Below are 20,961 nucleotides of genomic sequence, written 5' to 3'. Positions count from 1 at the left end.
ATAAGGACTCATTTCCCTGATGCCTAGAAATAGTTTTCAGGGTTAGGGAAATCATGGTATGTTGCACAGTTTTTGCCACTACTTTAAGCTGAGCTAGATGGCATTTTTTGCTTTTGGGGACATTTCATGAGGTAGAATTCCTCTTAAAATAATCTCAGGGTCATTTGTCATTTCCTTACCTTACTTTTTTGTCCTTGGGCCATTACAAAAATCAATTATGGCCCAATTTTTCCCCCACTGAGGAAATACACTCCTGAGGAATATGTGTGCTAATTGGGCCCAGCACTATTGAGAATTTTTTTCAATTAAATGATTGCTAGAGAGGAGAGCAAATCTTCCTGCCTTTGCCTTCTTCCTACCTTTGTGAGTTTCACTTCCAAGCTGTTGTATTCAAACAGTTTTATGTCTTTTGTTTTCAGCGGTCTTAATGGTGGATGATGACATGCTAATTAGTGCCCATGACCTCGTTTTTGCATTCTCTGTTTGGCAGGTAATGTTGGTTATTTCTTCATAAAGGTATCCTATAAAGTTTCCTCTTATAAAAATTGAATTGCTCAAAACATGGAAGAAGTATGTTTGATAATCATTTGTCTGAAGTCAAATGGGATGAAACAGTAATGGGATCAAACTGGATCTCAGACCTATTTTGATTGTGTCTATTATGTGCTATTGTGTTCCACCTATTATGTGCTAGAGAGGAAGAGCTAGAAAGTACTCTTGAGGGGCAGCTGCTGGGCTCAGTGGATTGAGAGCCAGGATGGCCTCAGACACTTCCTAGCTTTGTGACCCTGGACAACTCACTTAGCCCCCATTGCCTAGCCCTTACTGCTCTTCTATCTTGGAACCAACATACACTATTGATTTTAAGATGGTTCAAATCTGTCCTCAAATACTTACTAGCTTTTGCATCTCTTAGTCCTTACTGCTCTTCATTTTATAGCTGAGGACACTGAAAGTCATAGCGGTTAGGTGACTTGGCCAAGTTCATATAGGTAGAAACACAAATCTTCTGACCCCAATCCACATTTTTTCCTCCTGCAACTAACTAGATGCTTTCTGGGGCTGGGGTAGAGAAGAAAAGAGGAGCAGGAAAATGGATGAGTGGAAGGGAGTAAAAGCTACTCCACCTACCCACCCCAAGTACTTTTTTTCTTTCCCTTTAGCAAAAAAGAAAAATTAAAGATTAAAGGGGGGAGTTTTTTCTTTAATTCTTGACAACTCAACCTCAGTTTCCTCATTTATAAAAAAAAATAATTGGACTGTTTCAATTAGGATTACTATCATGAGGAAACCACTTCAAAAACTTTAAAATTCTTACAAATTTATTTCTCTCTTCTTCCTTCTTCTTGACATTTTGGGCAGATCCCATTATAGTGAACTCTAGGGACCAGCCAGAGCTTTTAGCTATAATGGACTTTTGTTGTATCCAAAATAAACAGGTCCTTGTCTAGGACTATTGTTCTTAACAATGCTATTTCTTGTCCTGAGATTTGACCCCCATCATGAAGCAGCTGGCCTTAAATCAATCAGCCCACAGCCTTTGGTGAAACCAAAGGGTCAGACCCAGGCCCTACTTTTCCAGGAGCTTATCCTCATGTTTAGGAGACAAAATTTACATTTATGAAGTGAGAGAATAAGACAGTGTATGCAAGGGGTCAGTAACCCCTAGCACTATCACTCAGAGCATGCTGGTCAGCACAGCCACCATTCTCCTTCTCTAGACTGTGTGGAGGAGCCACTTGGAACCAGCTCAGGGGAAGGGAGTAAAGCATGCAGCCTGGAGTGCATCCCGTTGATGGTGAGAACAAACACGGAACAAACCCTCCTCACCATTCCTTTCTCCCCAACTCCCTCCGAGCTAACAAAACTCTCAACTTTCCTGGTCAGTGACTGGCACCCCAGGACTCACCGCCCACACCCTTACCCTCTGCCATGTCACACCTCTCTTAATACTTCAACCTCTGATGGCTAAAGGACTCAGCTGCTTCTGTTACAAAAGACATCATTAAATGGAGAACGAGAAAACAGTGAACTCACATTTATATGAACAAAAAAGGAGTGGATAATATCTTATAAAAATAACTTATATAGGACTCCCCAATTTATAAAGTAATTTCCTCACAACTCTGAGAAGTAGAATGAGATGAGATAATATATTAAATATTTTTTAAATAAAATAAATTTAATTTTATAGTACATTTAAAATTAAATAATATATACAAATATTTTATAAACCTTAAAGCACTGTCTAAATGCTTCCTATTAGAGGGATGAGTTAAATATCATTCCCAGCATCCTATCTGCTACTGGAGTTTTGCTCAGGATGCTTTCAGAGTGCTTACAGAAGGACTTGCATCCCAAAACATTTATTCAATTGCTCAATTATTTAATTTTTAAAAAGTCATTTTTGACTATCTATCATTTTGGCTCATTTGGACTCAACTCAGCATTGCTTCTGGGAAATGTAAGGATAAAGCTTGTGTCTAGGTTTGCACACGGATTGACTGAAGGATTGCCAGCTCCTAAATAAGAGCTTAAAGCAATGGTCATATTGGGTAAAAGATAGAGTCCACCCTTTATTTTATCCTACAGAAAACTAAGAAAAGCTCTGATGATTCACAGAACCTTCTAAATAATCCATACAGTCCTTTTCTCTCTCCTGTGAATCCCATCCATCCCCAAGACCACACATTAATCATTAGACTCCTAGCACCAGCCTGGTTTGCCTTTTCCCAAAGGAACAGAGGTTGTGCTCACTAGCAAAGCAGCCCCTTTACCCCAGACCTGCACAGCCTCAGTAACTCAAAGAAAAGGAGGGAGTCTTAAGTCTTTTGCTCCTCTCTAATGCACAGATCTCTTCTCTCCAAGAGGTTGGCATTGCCCAGAAATTCCTGCTTTTCTCTAAAAGGCTAAATTCCTGACCTCTCAAATTTGAGGTTGCCAGACAGTCAGGTCCAAGCCTGGCACTATCAGGAATTTCCCTTTTCTCTCAAGAGAGTCACATTTCAGAATTTGAGTTTTATGTACTTCGCTCTCCGGTGGTATGACTGAGTGCATAGCCCTTATCCCCTTTCCCCCAAGACAACAATTGGGGCTTCTCTGCTTGGGAAGGCTATTTACATGCACATGGTCTGGGCAGAGATTTGGAAAATGAGGAGAGTAGCACGAGTGTTTTAGGGTGGGTTTATTTTCTTTCGGTTCTTGTGATTACTGTCACTTATCCCCCATGCTATGTAGAAAATGCTGTCTTATCACTACAGTCAGGAAGTATTAGCACACTATAATGTTGATTTTCTTTCTTTTTTTTTAACATTTTCTTTTTGTTGTCATGCAAAACACTCATGATATAATGATGACCATATTGGCCATCGTTATAAGAGCACACTCATACATAACCAAAACCCCAAAGTAAAACCATAAATACACTGATGTGAAGCATTACTCCAGCAGTCCTCTCTCTGGAGGTGGATAGCATTCCCCATCATAAGTCTTTTAGGATTATCCCAGATCCTTGCATAGAATGTTGATTTTAAAAAACTAGTTCATGAGATTTCAAGCTTTAAGGGACCTTCCACTAGTCCAACTGCTTCAATTTACAGAAAAGGAAACTGAAGCACAAAGACAGTGATTTCAACATAAATACTAACAGAGCCAAGTTTTGGACCCATGACATCTAGCTCCAAATCTAGCACTCCTTGTACTATCCCTGTTCTAATCAAAGATTAAAAGGTATGTTAGCCTGCAGAGGAAGAGAGGCTTGGGGACGAGTCTCTTGAAGCCAGTGGCATCAAACACACTAATTAGTATTATAACATAGATTCAATGGGGTGGCACAGTGCTAGATTCAGTCAACCCTGGATTCCAATCCAGCCTCAGACACTAGCTTGTTTCCTTCCTTCCTATATAATAATGACTGCTTATTAAAAGTACAAAAATGAACAATATGGAAATATAGTTTGTGTAACCCAGATTGAATCACCTGCCAATGCTGGGAGGGGAAAGGGAAGGAAGGGAGGGAGATAAGTTCAATCGTATAACTTGGGAAAACGTGTGTGGAAATTTGTTATTACATGTAATTGGTAAAAAAAAAAAAAGAAAAGAATGAAAAAAATAAAAAGATAGAAATCAGAGGATTATGAAGAACTCTTTCCCTATTGGCGTTAGTTGTCACCACTGCCAAAAAACTTGAGCTTTTCAAGAGAGATCTTGTAGAGTCCTCATTCCTAAATGTGAACCCCAACAAAAGACTTGTTATATCTTTCACTTGTCATTTTTCTGGTGAAAAAAAAAATTAATCAAATGCTTACTGTGAAGAAGTCCTGCAAGATAAAACAACGCAGGCTCCTAACCCCATACAATTTACAATCTAGTATGGAAGGGATTAGAAAGTCTGCCATATACGCGAGGCATTGTGGCTTAGTGGATAATGTGCTCTAGCATCTAGAAGACTTGGGTTCAAGGCCCCCCTCAGGTATTTACTCTTCACGTGATCCCAACTAAGTCACTTAAGTTCCTGATTCTCATTTTATTCATGTATTTTTGTTGTTGTTCAATCATTTCAGTTATGTCTGGTTCTCTTTGGCCCATTTGGGGGTTTTCTTGGCAAAGATACTGGAATGGTTTACCATTTCCTTCTCTAGATCATTTACAGATATGGAAAAAACTGAAACAGACATGGTTAGATGGATTGTCCAGTCACACAGCTAGTTAAGTGTCTGAGGCCAGATTTGTACTCCAGTCTTCCTAACTCCAGGCCTGATGGTCTTCCCACTGTACCCCCTAGCTGCCCTTTATGTATATATAAAATGGGGCTAATCACAATACCCACAGTAACTTCCTCACAGGGGTGTGGGATTCAAATCATATAATATTGCAAAATTCAAAGCACTATCCTAGTCTCAGCTCTTATTATAATTTCTATATTCCACAGTACAGTGTCAGCTTTTTCCCCCCCCTCAGTTATAACAACTTGGCACAAATTAAATAGGATAGTTCTATAAAATCTCTCCCTGATTGTACATTTACAATAGCTGACTTTTGATTTCTTTGATTTGACTTTCTAGTCTTCCCTATTCATCTGCAATCAGATCTGACCCTGAGCCCAGAGCCCCTGAGAAGTGGCACGGGGTATTTAAACATTAAATTTAAATTTTAAAATGAAAAAATGAAATTTTAACAATTAAAAATTGGGCTTCCCAATAAAGGAACACAACAGCTTTGACCATAGCAACTCCTCTCAGTTTGCTGCTGAGGACATTTTAACCTCATCAGATATTAATCCGTGATAGGTGGCCACAGTTCTCTGCAACCATCAGCATTTTTTCTCAGCTTCAGGTTTTACATCACTTGTAATGAAAGGGGCCAGCGGAGGCCAAGCTGAAAGCGTACCTCTGATCAACAACTAGAACTTGGTGCCACATCAGCAATATTGCAGGGCTTGTTTTTATAGAGCACACAAAAGCAAAAGTTCCCATAAGAGATGGCTGTTGGAAGCAAAGGGCACCAGTCCGGTGAGCCCACAGCTCCAAGGAACACGATGGAATCCAAGCGCTGCAGTTTTTAATAGCGCACATGCATTAGGGCGAGTCAGGCAATCAAACTATATCTTCATCTTTATTTATAAATCTGTTGAGGTCAGGTTCTAGTTCAATGGTATAGGAGTTTCAGGGCACTCCAAGTCCCCAGGAAAAGATGCTTCCATCTCCATCCTCCGCCTTCAGCTTTTCTCTTTCAGTTTCCAGTAGAATCGTAGAATCTAGTCCTGGACTGCCACAGCCCCTTAAACCCAACATTTGGCTTTTTTTTTCCATCCTTTATACAGTCTCCTCTCTTCATTGCCTAACATTTTGATTTTTAGTAGTAAATATTTATATATAAACCATTGAAGTTAAAAAGCAAACCTATGAAATAATCAGTGCAGATATTATAGTACTCATTTTCCAAATGAGAAAGCCGAGACTCAAGGAGGTTATGTGATTTAGCTATAGTTTCCTATTAAGTGTCATCTTTAGGATTCTAATCTATGTCTCTCCTGATGGTAAGCCCTACATTCTTTCCACTGCAAACACACCACTTCTTTTTTTTTAAAGTAATATTTTATTTTCCCCAAATTACATGTAAAAACAATTTTTAACTTTTGTGTATTTTTGTAATTTTGAGTTTCAAATTCTTTCCTTCCCTCCACACTACTTCTTAATGTCAATTGTCATATTTATTTTCATTTTCTAGAATGCTTTACCAGCATCTTTAATTTACACAAGGATTTTGACATGCCTCCATATTCAGAAAAAAAGAAACATACAAACCAAGAAACAGTTAAAGTTCTTCTTCCCTCCCTTCTTTCCTTCAGTAAATATTAAGTCCCTACCATGTGCCAGGCCCTGGGGACACAAAAGGAGCCAAAGGATAATCCCTGCCTTTGAGGAGTTTATAATCTAATGCAAACTAACATATATGTGACTAGTTACATGCAGGACAAATAGGAACTCATTAACAAGGAGAGCAATGAAATTAAGAGTGGTTAGGAAAGGCTGCCTGTAGAAATTGGGGTTTTAGTTAGGACTTAAAGGAATCCAGAGAGGTCAAGTCATAAGAGAGGAGGAGGGAAAGCATGCCAGGAATGAGGGACAGCCAGAGGAAATGCCCAGAACCAAAAGATAGCGTCTTTGTGGAATAGCCAAGAGGCCACGGTGCCACTGGGCCAAAGACTACATGTAGGAGAGGAAAGTAGAAGAAGCCTGGAAAGGCAGGAGGAGGCCAGGTTATTAAGGGCTTTAAATGCCAAACAGCATTTTTTATTTGCTCCTGGGGCAATAGGAATCCACTGGATTTTATTGAATAGGGAGATGGCATCATCAGATCTGCATTTTAGGAAATAATTATAGTGATCAAAAGGAAAATGGATTAGTGTGGGAAGAGACTTGAGGTGGACAGACTGACCCTTGCTATTGTATAATTCTAAGTAGGTGATAAGGACCTGCATTTAGAGTGGTCTCAGCATCAGAGAAGAAAAAGGGGTGTTTTCAAGAGATGTTGCAAAGGCTGCTTTCTGGACTGCCACAATCCTTGAACTCCAACATTTGGCATAATTTTCCATTTCCTCCTTATGCTCTCTAAGCACTTTAAAGTTACCCCATCAAGCTTCATCATATCCTTCCACTCTATATTCTAGCCTTCCAAGTAAATAAGTGTCTGTAGCCTCATTTTGTAGATAGAGTCCATTTCTTGGGTTTTTTTTTTTTGCAAACTTCAAGAGAAAGTCTACAATCTTCTATTGTGCTAGAATTTGACAGTATCAGATGGATAATGCTTGTATTAAGTAGGTCATCTGCAGAAGCTTCCTTACACAAGAGATATGTGTTGCAATAGAATCTGACCTGCAGACAGAAATAAAACTGCTTGTCCAGAGTGAGACAGAAAGTGAGAACAAACACTGTCGGGACCAGAACCAATGGGATATTCCAGTCTAATTTACAGATATCAGTGTGTCTGTTCTAGATCACTGCTGCACTAACTTTATTATTTCTCCCACCTCCCCCTTTTCCCTTTCAGCAATTTCCTGATCAGATTGTAGGGTTTGTCCCTAGAAAGCACGTCCCCACGGCTTCGGGTGTTTACAGTTATGGCGGTTTTGAGCTGCAGATACCAGGATTTGGAAATGGGGACCAGTACTCCATGGTGCTGATTGGAGCATCGTTCTTCAACCGCAAATACCTCGAACACTTCCAGAGACAACCAGCGACTGTCCACGCGCTGATAGATGAGACCCAGAATTGTGACGATATCGCCATGAATTTCATGGTCTCCAAGCACATTGGGAAGACTTCCGGGGTGTTTGTCAAGCCTGTGGAAATGGGCAATTTAGAAAAAGAGACCAGCAGTGGCTATTCTGGAATGTGGCACCGGGCAGATCACTTCCTGCAGAGGTCTTATTGTATAAATAAGCTTGTGAAGATCTATGACAGCATGCCCTTAAAATACTCCAACATTATGATCTCCCAGTTTGGGTTTCCATACTATGCCAACCACAAAAGCAAAATGTAAAATAAATGAATAAATAACAATCTCCAGTCTGCTTGGGTATCTGGATAGCTTCTCAGTGTTAAGTTTTTAATAGCAACATTTTGGACTGTTAGCTCCTCCGACATCCAAGGTAGTCGCCACTGAGGTACGGGATATATGGTGCCATGGAATGGGAAATCCTTCCTTGCTTCAGAAGTAGAGATGCTGGCGTTGTTACCAGGCTAGGCTTCTCATTAAGGGGTTTTTATCCAGGTGCATAACTTCCTTGGTTTGTGACATTACTGTTTACACTTTGAGACTGTTTTCCTTCTTCTTTGACTATTGGCATTTGCCTTAAGGACCACAGCAAGCTGTCCCCAGTTTCTGAAACACATGAGATAATTCTCTCAGCTTTCTCATTTAAGGCAGCTTGTCTTCATCTCAAGCCTCAAATGCCGGTCATGTTTATGGGAAAAAAAAAAAGGAAGTCCTATATTGTGGCTGGAAAAGTCATGGAGGAAAGCGTAATATTGACCTCAGATTTCATACAAAGAGAGAAAATCTGAAGGCAGCTGCTGAATTCTTCTGCTGATCAACCCAGCCTGTCTATCCAGACTTGTTTGGACGTGGCTGCAATCACCCTTACTTTTTGTTTTTCACTGCTGGGTCTCTTATGACTTGGTGGTTGTCTAGTAGCTAAAGAATGTCTGGTCGCTAACTTCATGTTTCAGAACTTCTACTGCATGGATCTTAGAAAATGCAGCCCATGTTAACTTATTTGCCTCTGAAAGTCTAAAGGCAATCGGAGATTCAGGTTGTGCATTTTGTCGCTAAATCTGACCTTAAGAATGTACACTCGTTCACTTTTATTCTTTGCATCAGGTTTGCATTGTCATTTAAGAAAGACCTACAAACCAGTTCTGTTTTAGAAGAATGTTAAAACAGGGATTTAATGAGATAATATATGGAAAGCTCTTTGTAAACTTTAAAGTGCTCTGTAAATGTGAGTTATTATTATTATTATTATTAATGCCCAGCAGAGGTGTCCTTGTAGAATTCTAATAAATGAGATCAAACAGTCAATCTTACTGCACATCAATTATCTCTCAAGTTCTCACCTTTATTGCATCTGTTGCAGAAAGTGCATTGAACTTGAATGTTGAGTCTGTTTAGTGTATCCCTAGTCTCCTGCCTTCTCTTTGTAGGACAGCAAAATGCCTCTTCATCTAGAGAAAAATCCAATTAAGCAGCCACAGGAGAATTAGAACTGAACCATAAATCCAGAGGATATGAATACTGTGAGTTTGCAGCAATTCCCTTTATGCTGTCAAGATTGCTCCCTTTGGATTCATTCTTTGTGTTGTAATATTTGTCTCCCACATAGTGTCTCATGTCTCACCCTTGTTTAGTTGGTAGTGGTGGCAAAGAAGATGTCGATGTGAAGTTAAATCTTTGTCTGCGACTTTTTGTTTGGGATTGGTTTTGCTGGACAGAAGTGGATTTTTCTGAATGCCTCACTATAATAAATAATATTAAAATACTCATGGCTGATGGCCCATCCACACCAATCTGTGGAGCTAAGTGTGTATCTGTTTTCTTTTGTGACTACCAATAAGGTTCTGAATCTTATTTTAAAATGTGGAGTTATTTATTTGGCCAAAGCACAATGTAATTTAGTGGGTTTTTTGTTTGTTTGGTTTTATTTTGCAGGTCAGGGAATAGGGAGGGGAGGGGTTGAAGAGAAGAGATGAAAAGGATGGACTTTTATTGGCAGATAAATAAAGCTTTTACTATTCATGTTCAATATGGCTGACGTCATTATTAAAGTGTTGTTTTAATACCCTAAACATCCTGAAAACTCAAAAAAGGCATCTGCACCTTTCCTCTCAAAATTACCTATTTTTACACCTCAGGATAATGTGAAGTGAATAAATGCTGACACTCTCGAGTACAACCACCTTTCCTTATACCTGGGTACTAGTGGAATATTTATTTGCCTTTGTTTTCTCTTTCCCTTTCTCCCTCTCATTCTTTCTTACTTGTTCTTTCTTCCTTCCTCTTTCTCTCTTTTTTTCTCTTCTTGAGTCTGAGCCTTCCTATTCTGCTCATGCTTGTAGTACCTGGGCTACTCACCAGCTCATTCTTCTTATCGTGATTAGTACAGCAGCCTTGACCTGCCCTATTTTCTGACTTGGGCCAATTTTGCACCTCCTTGGCAGCCTGATATCTCCACACCCCTGAGCATTCACCCTATTGATGCTAGATTTAATGCAGACACCTAATCAGCTGTAGCATGATTGCAACTCTGAACACCCAAACTCAAGAGACCTGCCAGCCTCAGCTTCCCCAGAAAGCAGGTGGTACATTCTACCTTGGAACACTTTCCAAAGGCTGTATTGCCTGTCTTACTCCACATACTTTCTAACACTGTTCTAGCTTTAAGAAAGCAGTGGCTTCGTGTTCTTAAAAGTGTCAAAATGCAAAATGTGCTTATGAGTTAATAAGTTGGGCTAAAAATCTCTGAAAGTGTTTTCCCTGGGTCCCTGCCACCTCTTTTAAAACCAAAAACAACAGTGAGAAAGGTAGACTGGCCCCAAACTTTATAACGGGTCCCAGTGACTGCTGACAAAGCAGCATCCTTCCCTAAAACTTATCTCCCACCTATGTAAACTGTACATGGCATGCCAGATGTGAACCCTCCTTGCCTTGTAATCCTTCATTGTGGGGCACTGCTCTTTTGGGGCTAACTCACTCCAGCCTGCCCTCTGATTGGGAGGTCTGTGCTCTCAAGAATCACCACCACCATCATGCAATTGCAAATCAAATTCTCTAAGGATATTGGGGGAAGCCTCTTGTAATAGGTATACATCCTCCCTGCTTACCACTCTTAACTCCTAAGTCTGTACTAATGGAATTTTAGCTATAAAAAAAATCAGTTAACTCTTAAACGTAAACCATTTATGTAATGATAAAAAAAATCACAATTTATCCATCAACTTAGGTTAACTTTTCTCACCAAATCCCATAATTATCTGTAAGGAGAGAGTGGATGCAGGCTTAAAGAAGTCTGTCAGTAAGGCGTATGAGAAAGGAAAACACATGTGCCCTTGTCCTCGACTCTCCTGAGAAAACATTACCTTCTTCTGCTCTCAGGTGGAGGAAAAGCTTTTTGACTCACAATCACCCTTAAAAATGTTTTTTTTTAGGAAGTTGGAATTATTATGCTCTAGTAACTCTAAGCAATTCCCTTAAATCAGAGCCCTTTTAAAATCAGAGTCTCTTTGGCCAGTATAGACGATCTCAGGAAGGTCTTTACTCAACGGGATGCTGGATTATCCAACCTGCTTCTGCTAGCAAAGAAGATGCCTTTCTTCTACCTTCTGTTTCTCTATCCAACAAAAGATGGCAGTGGAGAGAGGCCAGCCCTTCCAACAGATTTTGCCTATTTCAAGCTATAGATCAAAGTTTAGGAGGATTAGCAGAATTCAGTCCTCTTCCAATGAGTTTCAGCCATTCTCTAGCCAGGTAACATTTCCCAGTGGGACAGGGGAAGCTTTTCTCTCAGCTCACTTCCCTGGTATATTCCTAACTATTTCTTGCTGGCTTCTTGACTCAGTTCCCTCTAGCTGGTTCTTCCTCTCTTCTACTGTCTTCTTCAATACTCTCAGTGTCTCAAATCAAAGCCTGCTAGAGCTCAGTGATTTATTTTTCCCTCATAAGGTAAAACTCACCAAATCCACTTTCCTGTTATGAAACCAAGAATCCTTATTTAGGCAGGTAGGAAGTATAAGTGGATAGAGTACTAGACTTTGAATGGAGAGAAATGAGTTCAAATCCTGCCTCTGACCAGTCACTAGCTATGTGACTTTAGGCAAATCTCTTCATTTTGCAGCTTCCATTTCTCCTGTTAAAAGTCTATAAAATAATTTTAAAAGTTAGTGTGAGGAGCAAATTAAATGACATGTACTTACCAAATTTAAATATTAGCATTTATATATCACTTGCTTTAGGTTTGCAAAGCACTTTATAAATATCATCTCATTTTATCCTAACAACAATCCTGAGAGATAGGTGCTATTTTTTGATTTACCACATTGTGAGTTTTAAATTCTTGGTCTCTTAAAAACACTTAACAGGCAAATGAGCTGCCAGATCACAGTATCCCGTAGCCTCAGTTATTTCTCTTCCCTTAAACAGGTCCTATTGGTTCTTTATTAAACAGGTCCTATTGGTTCTTTATCCAATTATTCTAATAGTGTGTCTTCCAATTTTCCCCTGCTCTCTAGGGAAGCTGGCAAGGAGTTGGGTGCAATGCAACCTCCATCTCCCCCAGAGAGGAAGCCCACTTGATCTCCAGTCTCAGTTTCAGGTGACTTTCCATCTGATCTCTTATCTTCTCTCTCCTCCTTTGCCTGTCTCCAGAGGGAAGAGAAAAAGGAAAGCCAGTGAGAGTGGAACTTCCATTTCCTCCTGTCAATTCCCTGCCTAGTCTCCTAGGGTTGGTGGAAAGAGAAGAGATAAAGTAAGACCTCCTATCTGACCATAAACCTTCTATCTGGAGCTGTGCGTATCTCCTATTTGATCTCTAGCCTTCTCTGGAAAAAAGGAATAGTACCTTCTACTCACTGATTAACATACTTAGAATGCCTGTGATTCTGAATGCTATAGGTCATAATCCAAAATAACATCTCTCATTTATTTTCCTTTTCCCCTTTCCATTTCCTTATTCCCAACCCACTCAAATCCTCCCACCCCAAAGCCCCAATGAAACACTATCTATCTCTTCCACAATGCCTTTTGGAATGTCTGTTCCATAGAAAACAAAGTGGCTTCCTGTGAATTGTTTTCCTCTTCCATTCCTTCTATTTTTTAAATACCTGGATTCCCCCTGATGACATAGTCTAACAGTCCACACTTTCCAATAATGGATGCACTTTCATTCATTCCTCTCAACTCACTGGTCTAGGCGGGAGAATTGGGGAACTCCTTGCTCCCCTACATCCATCATGCAGTAATCTCTCCTTTCTTTGAAGTCTATACAATTCACATCTTCCACCCAATCAAAATCCTGGTATCTGTTGTCTATAGACCTCCAGATTACTCCATTTCCTTCCTAATGAGTTCAGTATCTGGTTTGCAATTTTTCTCTTCTCCCTAACTATTCCTTTCATACTAGGGGGCTTATCTTGGTATAGGGTGTGAGATACGGATCTATACCTAGCTTCTACCATATTGTCTTCCAATTTTCCCAGCAGTTTTTTGTTAAAGATTGAGTTCTTATCCCCAAGGCTGGGGTCTTTGGGCTTATCAAACATGAGTGAACATTATGAGCTAGTTGCTGTAATCATTATTATCTATTTTACAGATGAGGACATTACACTTTCAGCTTTGTAAAATTCTTCATAAACATTAACTCATTTGATTTTCTCAACAACCTTGGGAAGAGGGGAAGAGAAGGATGGGAATAAGCATTTCTATAATGGCATGCACCATGCTAAGTGCTTTTTTGCAAATATTATCTCATGTGATAGAACAACCCTGTGAGGTAGGTGCTATTTATTGTCCCCATTATATACAGTTGAAGAAAATGAGGCAGAGTTTAATTGACTTGTCCAAGATTACACAGTTATTAAGTGTTCAAGGTTACATGTGAACTCAAGTCTTTCTAACTCCAGATTTAGTAATCATTCTGTTGTACCATCTAAGAGGAAACCATTTCAGAATTTATTTGACTTGCACAGGACCACACAGCTAAAGTCAGAAGTAGGATTTTAACTCAGATTTTTTTGACCCAAAGTCCACCAACTGGATTCATTATGGACTCTACCTCTTATAATGTAACTTCATATAATGACTACAAAAGTAGGACTACAAGGACAATAATTTAAAATATCATATACATATTCAATACTATAAAAATCAAAGGGCAGGAACAATTAATTCTTCAGCTATCCACATACCTATATGTATGAATGTATGTATCTGTGTTTGGATGTATGTGTATATTTCATTCTTTATAAGAAATTTATTGATCTGAAAGCTTTGTGGGAGAACACAATGAAAAAATGACTGTCAAGCTTCTACAACAATGGCAGGAATAAAGAAAAAGGGAGAAATCCTGCCAGAAATCTAATTCCTTCCTTTACCCAGTTATCTAATTCATCCTCTTTTTTCTCAGTTAAATAGTTAAGTGAAATATTCTTTCTTCTACATCTTTTTAATTTCTTTTGTTAGTTTTTTTTAAAAAGTGCCTCTGACTAAAAAAATATTCCTTTTCTTTGTTCCTTTCCCTTTCTGTGGGTTCTAAACCTTTATTCTATTCATTTATTCATGTATTATATACTGATTTATACCTCTTTCCTCTTTGTGATCCTTATGGAAATAAAGTTTCTAAGGTACCCATTTTGAGTCCTTTCTTCTGAATAATTTCTTTTATTGCCTTGGGGTCTTATTCTATCTCCCCCTTTTTTCTATTATGTCTCCCTCTTAGAAGTATCAATTCCTGCAGTAGATAAGATTGATGTATTGCCCCAAAGTAGACATTTTCCTATATCTCTGGTATCTATCCCTTGCACTCCTTTTGATCATTTTCTTTCCCATATGCAATGAAATCTCTCTGGTTCCGAGTCCAACCCTTAGAGATAGCAGTTACCTTAGGAGCTTTGATTCTCTGAAACCATGGAGTCACAAAACTCTCTCAGAGGAAGTGGTCTCTGTAAGTACCACCTCCTGGCAATTGAATTCATTGTAAGATTCCCATTGTAAGATTTGGGAGGTAGCTGGTGGCTCTGTGAAAAGAGCGCTGGGCCAGGAGTCAGGAAGACCTGAGTTTAAATGCAGCCCTAGCCACTTCCTAGCTGTGTGACCCTAGGCAAGTCCCTTAACCTTGTTTGCCTGACAAAAGGATCCCCTGGAGAAGGAAATAGCTAACCACTCCAGTATCTTTGCCAAGAAAACTCCATGGACAGCTATAATCTATGATGTCAAGAATGAATGACTGACCAACCACAAGGATTGCCATTTCACATTACAGAAATTATTTCTCATACCATGGGAGTGTACTTCTGTAGGATATCCTCCTACCACTAATTAAAATACTCTCTATGTTGCAAACTGTGACACACAGTATTTAAATTTAACAGTTTTAATATCAAATAAGAAGTTCTGAAAGTGAGCTGGATAAAGATTTTTATAAAGGGAATTAGAATGAACATAAGGCTATTCTGCATCCACCAGAAACCACAAGAGAGAATGGAATAAAGCCTTCTAAAAACACAAAGTTAACTGAGGAGCTGGGTAGCTCAGTGGATTGAGGGCCAGGCCTAGAGATGGGAGGTTCTAGGTTCAAATCTGACCTCAGACACTTCTTAGCTGTGTGACCTTAGACAAATCACTTAACCCCCATTGCCTAGCCTTTACTGCTCTTTTGCCTTGGAACCAATATGCAATAGTGATTCTAAGGTAGAAGTTAAGGGTTTAAAAAAAAAGCAAAGGAGTTTTAAAATTTTATCTTCTCTTGGGAATCTATAAAGTCCTCTGCTTTATAAAATATTGACTTAATTTCCTTTCTTTTGCAGTATTTATTCAGAGATATTTAGATTTATTTGGAATTTTGGTGGTCAATTTCCTTTCTGTTTTAAGGCTCCCTGTGGATGGATCTGCTTCTGTTCAAAATTTTCAATTTTGGTCTTTGGCAGTTTCAATCTTTTCTCCTTATATTCCTCCATTTCTTTCTTTCTGATTCTTTCCTTTTTGATGGTTGTTATTCCAAAAGCTGTATTTAACTGTCGCATAATAATGATAATAGATAGAATTTATATAGTGCTTTAAGATTTGCAAGGCGATTTATGAATATTGTCTCTTTCAATCCTTATAAAAATCCCTGAGTAATAAGGGCTATTATTATGCCCATTTTAACAGATAAGGAAACTGAGATACTAAGTACCAGTATCCCTTCAACATCATAACTTTCCATATTGCAATTTCAATATATCACAGGTCTACATAGGAACTTAAATTAAAATTTTCGTAGTTTTGTGGAAGCTGTAGACTGCATGCAAAGGTCAGAAGAAAACACAGAAAAAGTTTAGAAACTTAGAAATGCATAAAATATATGTATGGTATTGTTGATATCAATATATTTTATCTCTTAATATCATAAAGAAGCACAATTTGTTTTTTAAAGTTAATATAAATTTAAAGTTAAAGTTTACAAAAAGAACATGAAAACCAAAAAATTCTATGTGGATTTTCCAGATCAATGAGGTGCCATTCCCCTAACTTCCATGATGTGAAAAGGATACCGATATTTGCAACAGGATTTGAACTCAGATCTCCTTGTCTCCAAATGTGTTCCATCTACCATGGCACCTAATTGTTTTAAGATAAAGATAGCCTTCCTATACAAAATAGCACCTAACCAGAACTTTAAGGGAGCCAAAAGTTCTGAGCTATAGATGAGGTGGGAAAACATTCTAAGCTTTGGGAAAAGGAAATATGGAGGCCTGGGACAGAATGTCATTTACAGGGAAAACCAAGTTAAGACAACAAGCATTTATATTGTTCATTGTGTAAGTGGATAAGGATTGGATCTGTGACTTCATTAATATAGGAGAGCTTCCTCTCTCCCTTTGAAGTATGCCTGGAAAAATAGGCTGGAGTCTGACTATGCAAGGCTTTAAATACCAAACAGAGGAATTTGTGTTTTATTTTAGAAGGAATACAGCATGTAGAACAGGATGGTAACTTGGTCAGAGCTGTGCTTTTGGCATATTAATTTGTTAAGTTTGGAAGCAGGGAGCCCATTTAGGAGATACTGCAATATAGTCCCACTGAGGGTTGATTGGGGTCTGAACTACAGTGCTAATTGTGAGTGGATGGAAAGGGTTGGGATGGATGGGTGGATGGATGGATGGATGGATGGATGGATGGATGGATGTGTGAATGTATGTATGTATGAATGGATGGATGGAAGGTACATTGTGGACTAGAGTTGGCTACTGACTGGAATGAATGGAATTGAATTTAAAAATCAGTTAAACTGCACTGATCTTTTGGTCTCAGATGATTCTAAAGAGGGAGCCAAGATGATTTTAACTTGCTTCAGTGAACTGATATTTTATTATAACTAAACTAGTGTATATAAGATGTTTTTCAAGAGGTCAGTTTCCTCATCTATAAAATGAAAGGGGTAGAACTGAGGGCTTCCAAGGGCGCTTCCAGTTCTAAATCTATGATGTTTTATAAATTACATTTCTTTTCTTTCCACTCCCCTCACTCAGGTCTTAAACTCAGTCAAAAGGATACTCTCTGCCTTACCACCAGATGTCAGTGCGACCCAAGAAACTGATAACTCCCCTTTCTCGGCTTGGTTCCCTCCCCCCTTCCAACCCACCTCCAAAGTTTGAGCCTGCCAATCAGCTGCAAAGAAGGAAAACAGTCTTAAAATAGCAAAGCTAAAAGCCTACTGCCAATGTCTTTGATTAAGGATAGCTTCTTAAATGGTGCTATAGAAAAATTAACCATCCTTCAAAAGTTACCAAGTTAAAATGAGATTTCGCCTATGTAAATCACATTACATAAGTTATAATACATTGTTATTATCATAATTTATATGACAATAACAGCTGACAGTGACATAAAAAAGACAGGGTTCTAATTAACAGCTATCTCCTAGTGAGGTGTTCCCACGGGAGTTTTGCAGGGACAGGGTAGGAGCCACCAGCCCCATGCAGCTCATTATAGCTCATGTGGGGTTGGGGAGGGAATTCTTAATTATTAATGACATCCAAGACATCAGCAATATGTGTATGTGTTGAAGGGGGTGGTATATGTTCTAGGCCAAGGTTAACGTCAGCTCCTTGAGATCAGGGGTTGTTTCATTTCTGTCTGTTTGTCCCCAGTCCCAGCAGAATGCCAGATATATAGTGGACACTTAAGGAAAGCTCACTGGTTATTACTTTGACCCAGTGTACTTTAAGGTTTTAAGTTCCTTCCTAGGCCAGTTTGCATCATTGTTCCAAAGGTAGAGATCTCCAGATCTTCCCTCTCCTCCACTCTAATTGAACACCTTGCTTTGAAAAGTTCCCCAACAATGAAATGGGTCATTCATAGAATTTCAGAATCTCAGAGTCAACTTGACTGGACTTAGGGGTCCACTTGTGCTGGAGAATAGTCCCCTCTACAAGATATCCAACAAAGATATCCATAAAACATAAATGAAGCCCTGATTTGTATGATTTCTGAGGTATAGATGATCACAATGAAAATCTAACCATCAGCTTGACTCTAGCACATTACTTCATGAAATGAAAATAAAATGAGACGTTTAGTTGAAAAGTACTTAAAAAAGTTTTTTTTTCTTAAAAAAGCAATACACAGGGATTTTATAATACCCCTCCTAATAAAGTTCTTAGAGATTAGAGATAACCTGGGCCTTAAACCTGGCATTTGCATGACTTTCCTAATTACTGGAGAAAATAATGACTTGCTGCTCCATGACAATGTGAGATGGAGAGAACTCAGGAGAGGAGATCCTAAGGTTCTGTTTTCAATTTTCAAGAGACAACATACATGGTTCCAGGATCTCTTCAGGGAGAGCCATTTGTAGAGAGATAAAGACTCCAAGAAGAAGCAAATATGCTCAAGGTACAGTTTCTTTACATGCCAGTTTCCTCTTCTTCCAGGGAACTCTCTATGAAGAGAACCTGAAAACACTTGTGTTCTCTCAAAGTCAGAAATCAGAATCCCCGGATCTCTCTTCTCCCAAGTTCTCCAACCCATTGCAAGCATGGAACATCCATTCTCTCTACCAATGAGGGGAATCTTACGCCAAAGACAGGCTTGAACCCCTGTTACATAGATAACCCAAGATAGAAGATTTCATGTTAAGCTAAAGTACAAATTATCTGCTGAGTATTCAATCATCATCTCCGCCTCCAGCTTTTTTCAGATAGGAAGTGTTAAATTTATGGTTGGACTAAATATATTTAATTGGTCGCCAGGGATTTAATTACTAAATCCCAAAAATGAATTACTAAAGTCAGAATGGAATTTATGGTAGTTTATTTTACAATAGAACCTAGGACTAAATACACAATTCATTGCATAGGAAAAGATGCTAAAAAGAAAATCAAAGCCAAAGAGGCATTGACAAGGTACAAAAATTAGAACATCTTCCTTAACTGGAAAACTACATATATACACACTATTGTAAAATAGAAGGCATTGATATACTAATTTATTTCATTGTCTCATTTGATTCTCATAATGCTATAAAGTATCTATCTATCACAGGTATGGCTATCCTCACTTTACAAAGAAGCAAGCCAAAGCCCCAAAAGATTAGGCGACTTATCTATAGCCATAAAGTAGGATTGCTATTAGTACTTGATTGGAATTTTAAACCTTCCTTGTAACCAATGAAACAACCACAACTTGTCACAAATTAAATGCTTATATGCTATAGAAATGAAATTTCTTGGCATTAGAAATAAGAGCATTTAATTTTAAAAATTGAGTACTTAAAATTATCCCTTGTTACATGGCCCTGTGAATTGCACCCTTGGTTATTGTCCACTTATTATTGTCTACTTACCTTTAGTTATGGCTGCAGGAAAATATACAAGCTTCTCCCTCTAACTTACTTCTTTGTTCTACCTCTTTGGCCATTTTTGTTTGAATTTTAGAGTGGGTAGTTTTTCAGTTTGGCCAGTAGGTGTCATGTGCTCATGGATGAAATATTGACAAATAGGGTCTTCATACAACAATATTTTTCTTAAAACATATCCTAATATTTTCATCATCATCATAATAACACAATTGAAATAGAATACTCCTTAGTAAGCACTCAAAGACAGGAAGGTACTTTTTCACAGTTATCTAAATTCCCTGATCCTAAATTTTGTTACAGGACTAATATAAGTAAGTAGTATCATTGTACTCGTGAGTTTAAGGCTGGAAAAATCCTTCCCCTTCTTGTATTTTTAATGCTTTTTTTCTTGAATAAAGTATTGTTTACTTTACAAGAATATATCAAGATATTTCTATTCAAAACAAACACATTTAGACAATGGAATCATGACATTATATATTCACAGAATTCAGAATGAAATATTTTAATAGCCATCCAATCCAACCTGTAACTTATGGCTCTTCTGCTTTGGAACTAATACTCAGTATTGATTCTAAGATGGAAAGTAAGATTTAAAAAATAAAAAGATGCCAGAGAAGGGGAACTCAAAACCTCCTAAGGTAGCCTCCTAATGCTACCTTATAAGGTGGCCCATTCCATTGATTCACCAGCTTTCATTGTTGGAAAACTCTTCCTTATAATGGTCTTTTTTTCTTTTCTTTCTTTTTTTTTAACTTACCTACTGTCTTAAATCAATTCCAAGATAGAAAAAGGGAAAGGGCCAGGCAATTGGGTTTAAATGATGTGCCCAGGGTCACAGAATTAGGAAGTGTCTGAGGCCACATTTGAACCTCCCATCTCTAGGTCTGACTTTCTATCCACTGAACCACCTAGCTGCCCCCTTACATCAGCCTCTAGGACATTTTTCAGTCTTATGACCCTGGGAAAGTTACTTAACTTCCATATGCCTCAGGTGACTGTCAAGGACTTATATCCTAATATAGGGACCTATATCAAGGAACCTTCCCAGTATTTATTCTACTGCAAACTTTTTACAAATTCTTGACAAGCTTTTCTTTCTTTTATTTTCTTCCTTCCTTCCTCTCATATACTTTTAAACATATTTTATTAGTGCTTTTTTAAATGAAATTTTCACTTTCCAATAATTTCCCACCTATACAATAGTACCTTGTCCTATAGCAAATGTAGCAAAAAGAAATTAATATTTGGCAGTTTCATATATACACATATACAACAGAAACATAGCATCTAAACTTGAAAGCAGGGTCAGCACAATCTATTTAAAACAGGCCTTTCTCCAGACTATA

The 20,961-nt window shown here is 38.4% G+C and overlaps 1 protein-coding gene across 2 annotated transcripts in view; it reads left to right on the top strand.

Annotated features, from left to right (window-relative positions):
• Nucleotides 1-9,805, top strand: part of EXTL2 (exostosin like glycosyltransferase 2) — a 28,378-nt gene extending 18,573 nt beyond the window's left edge. For both annotated transcript variants that reach the window (XM_007485036.3, XM_007485037.3), the window contains exons 4-5: nucleotides 420-490; nucleotides 7,552-9,805. In XM_007485036.3, the coding sequence (XP_007485098.1) occupies nucleotides 420-490; nucleotides 7,552-8,043 (563 nt within the window). In that variant the 3' untranslated portion in view covers nucleotides 8,044-9,805. The remainder of the gene's footprint in view (nucleotides 1-419; nucleotides 491-7,551) is intronic.
• Nucleotides 9,806-20,961: the final 11,156 nt, after the last annotated feature.

Source organism: Monodelphis domestica, chromosome 2 (genome assembly GCF_027887165.1).
Source record: "Monodelphis domestica isolate mMonDom1 chromosome 2, mMonDom1.pri, whole genome shotgun sequence".
Lineage (NCBI taxonomy): Eukaryota > Metazoa > Chordata > Mammalia > Didelphimorphia > Didelphidae > Monodelphis > Monodelphis domestica.
The sequence above is the reverse complement of the archived record's forward strand: the minus strand, read 5'-3'. Positions and strand labels throughout refer to the sequence as shown.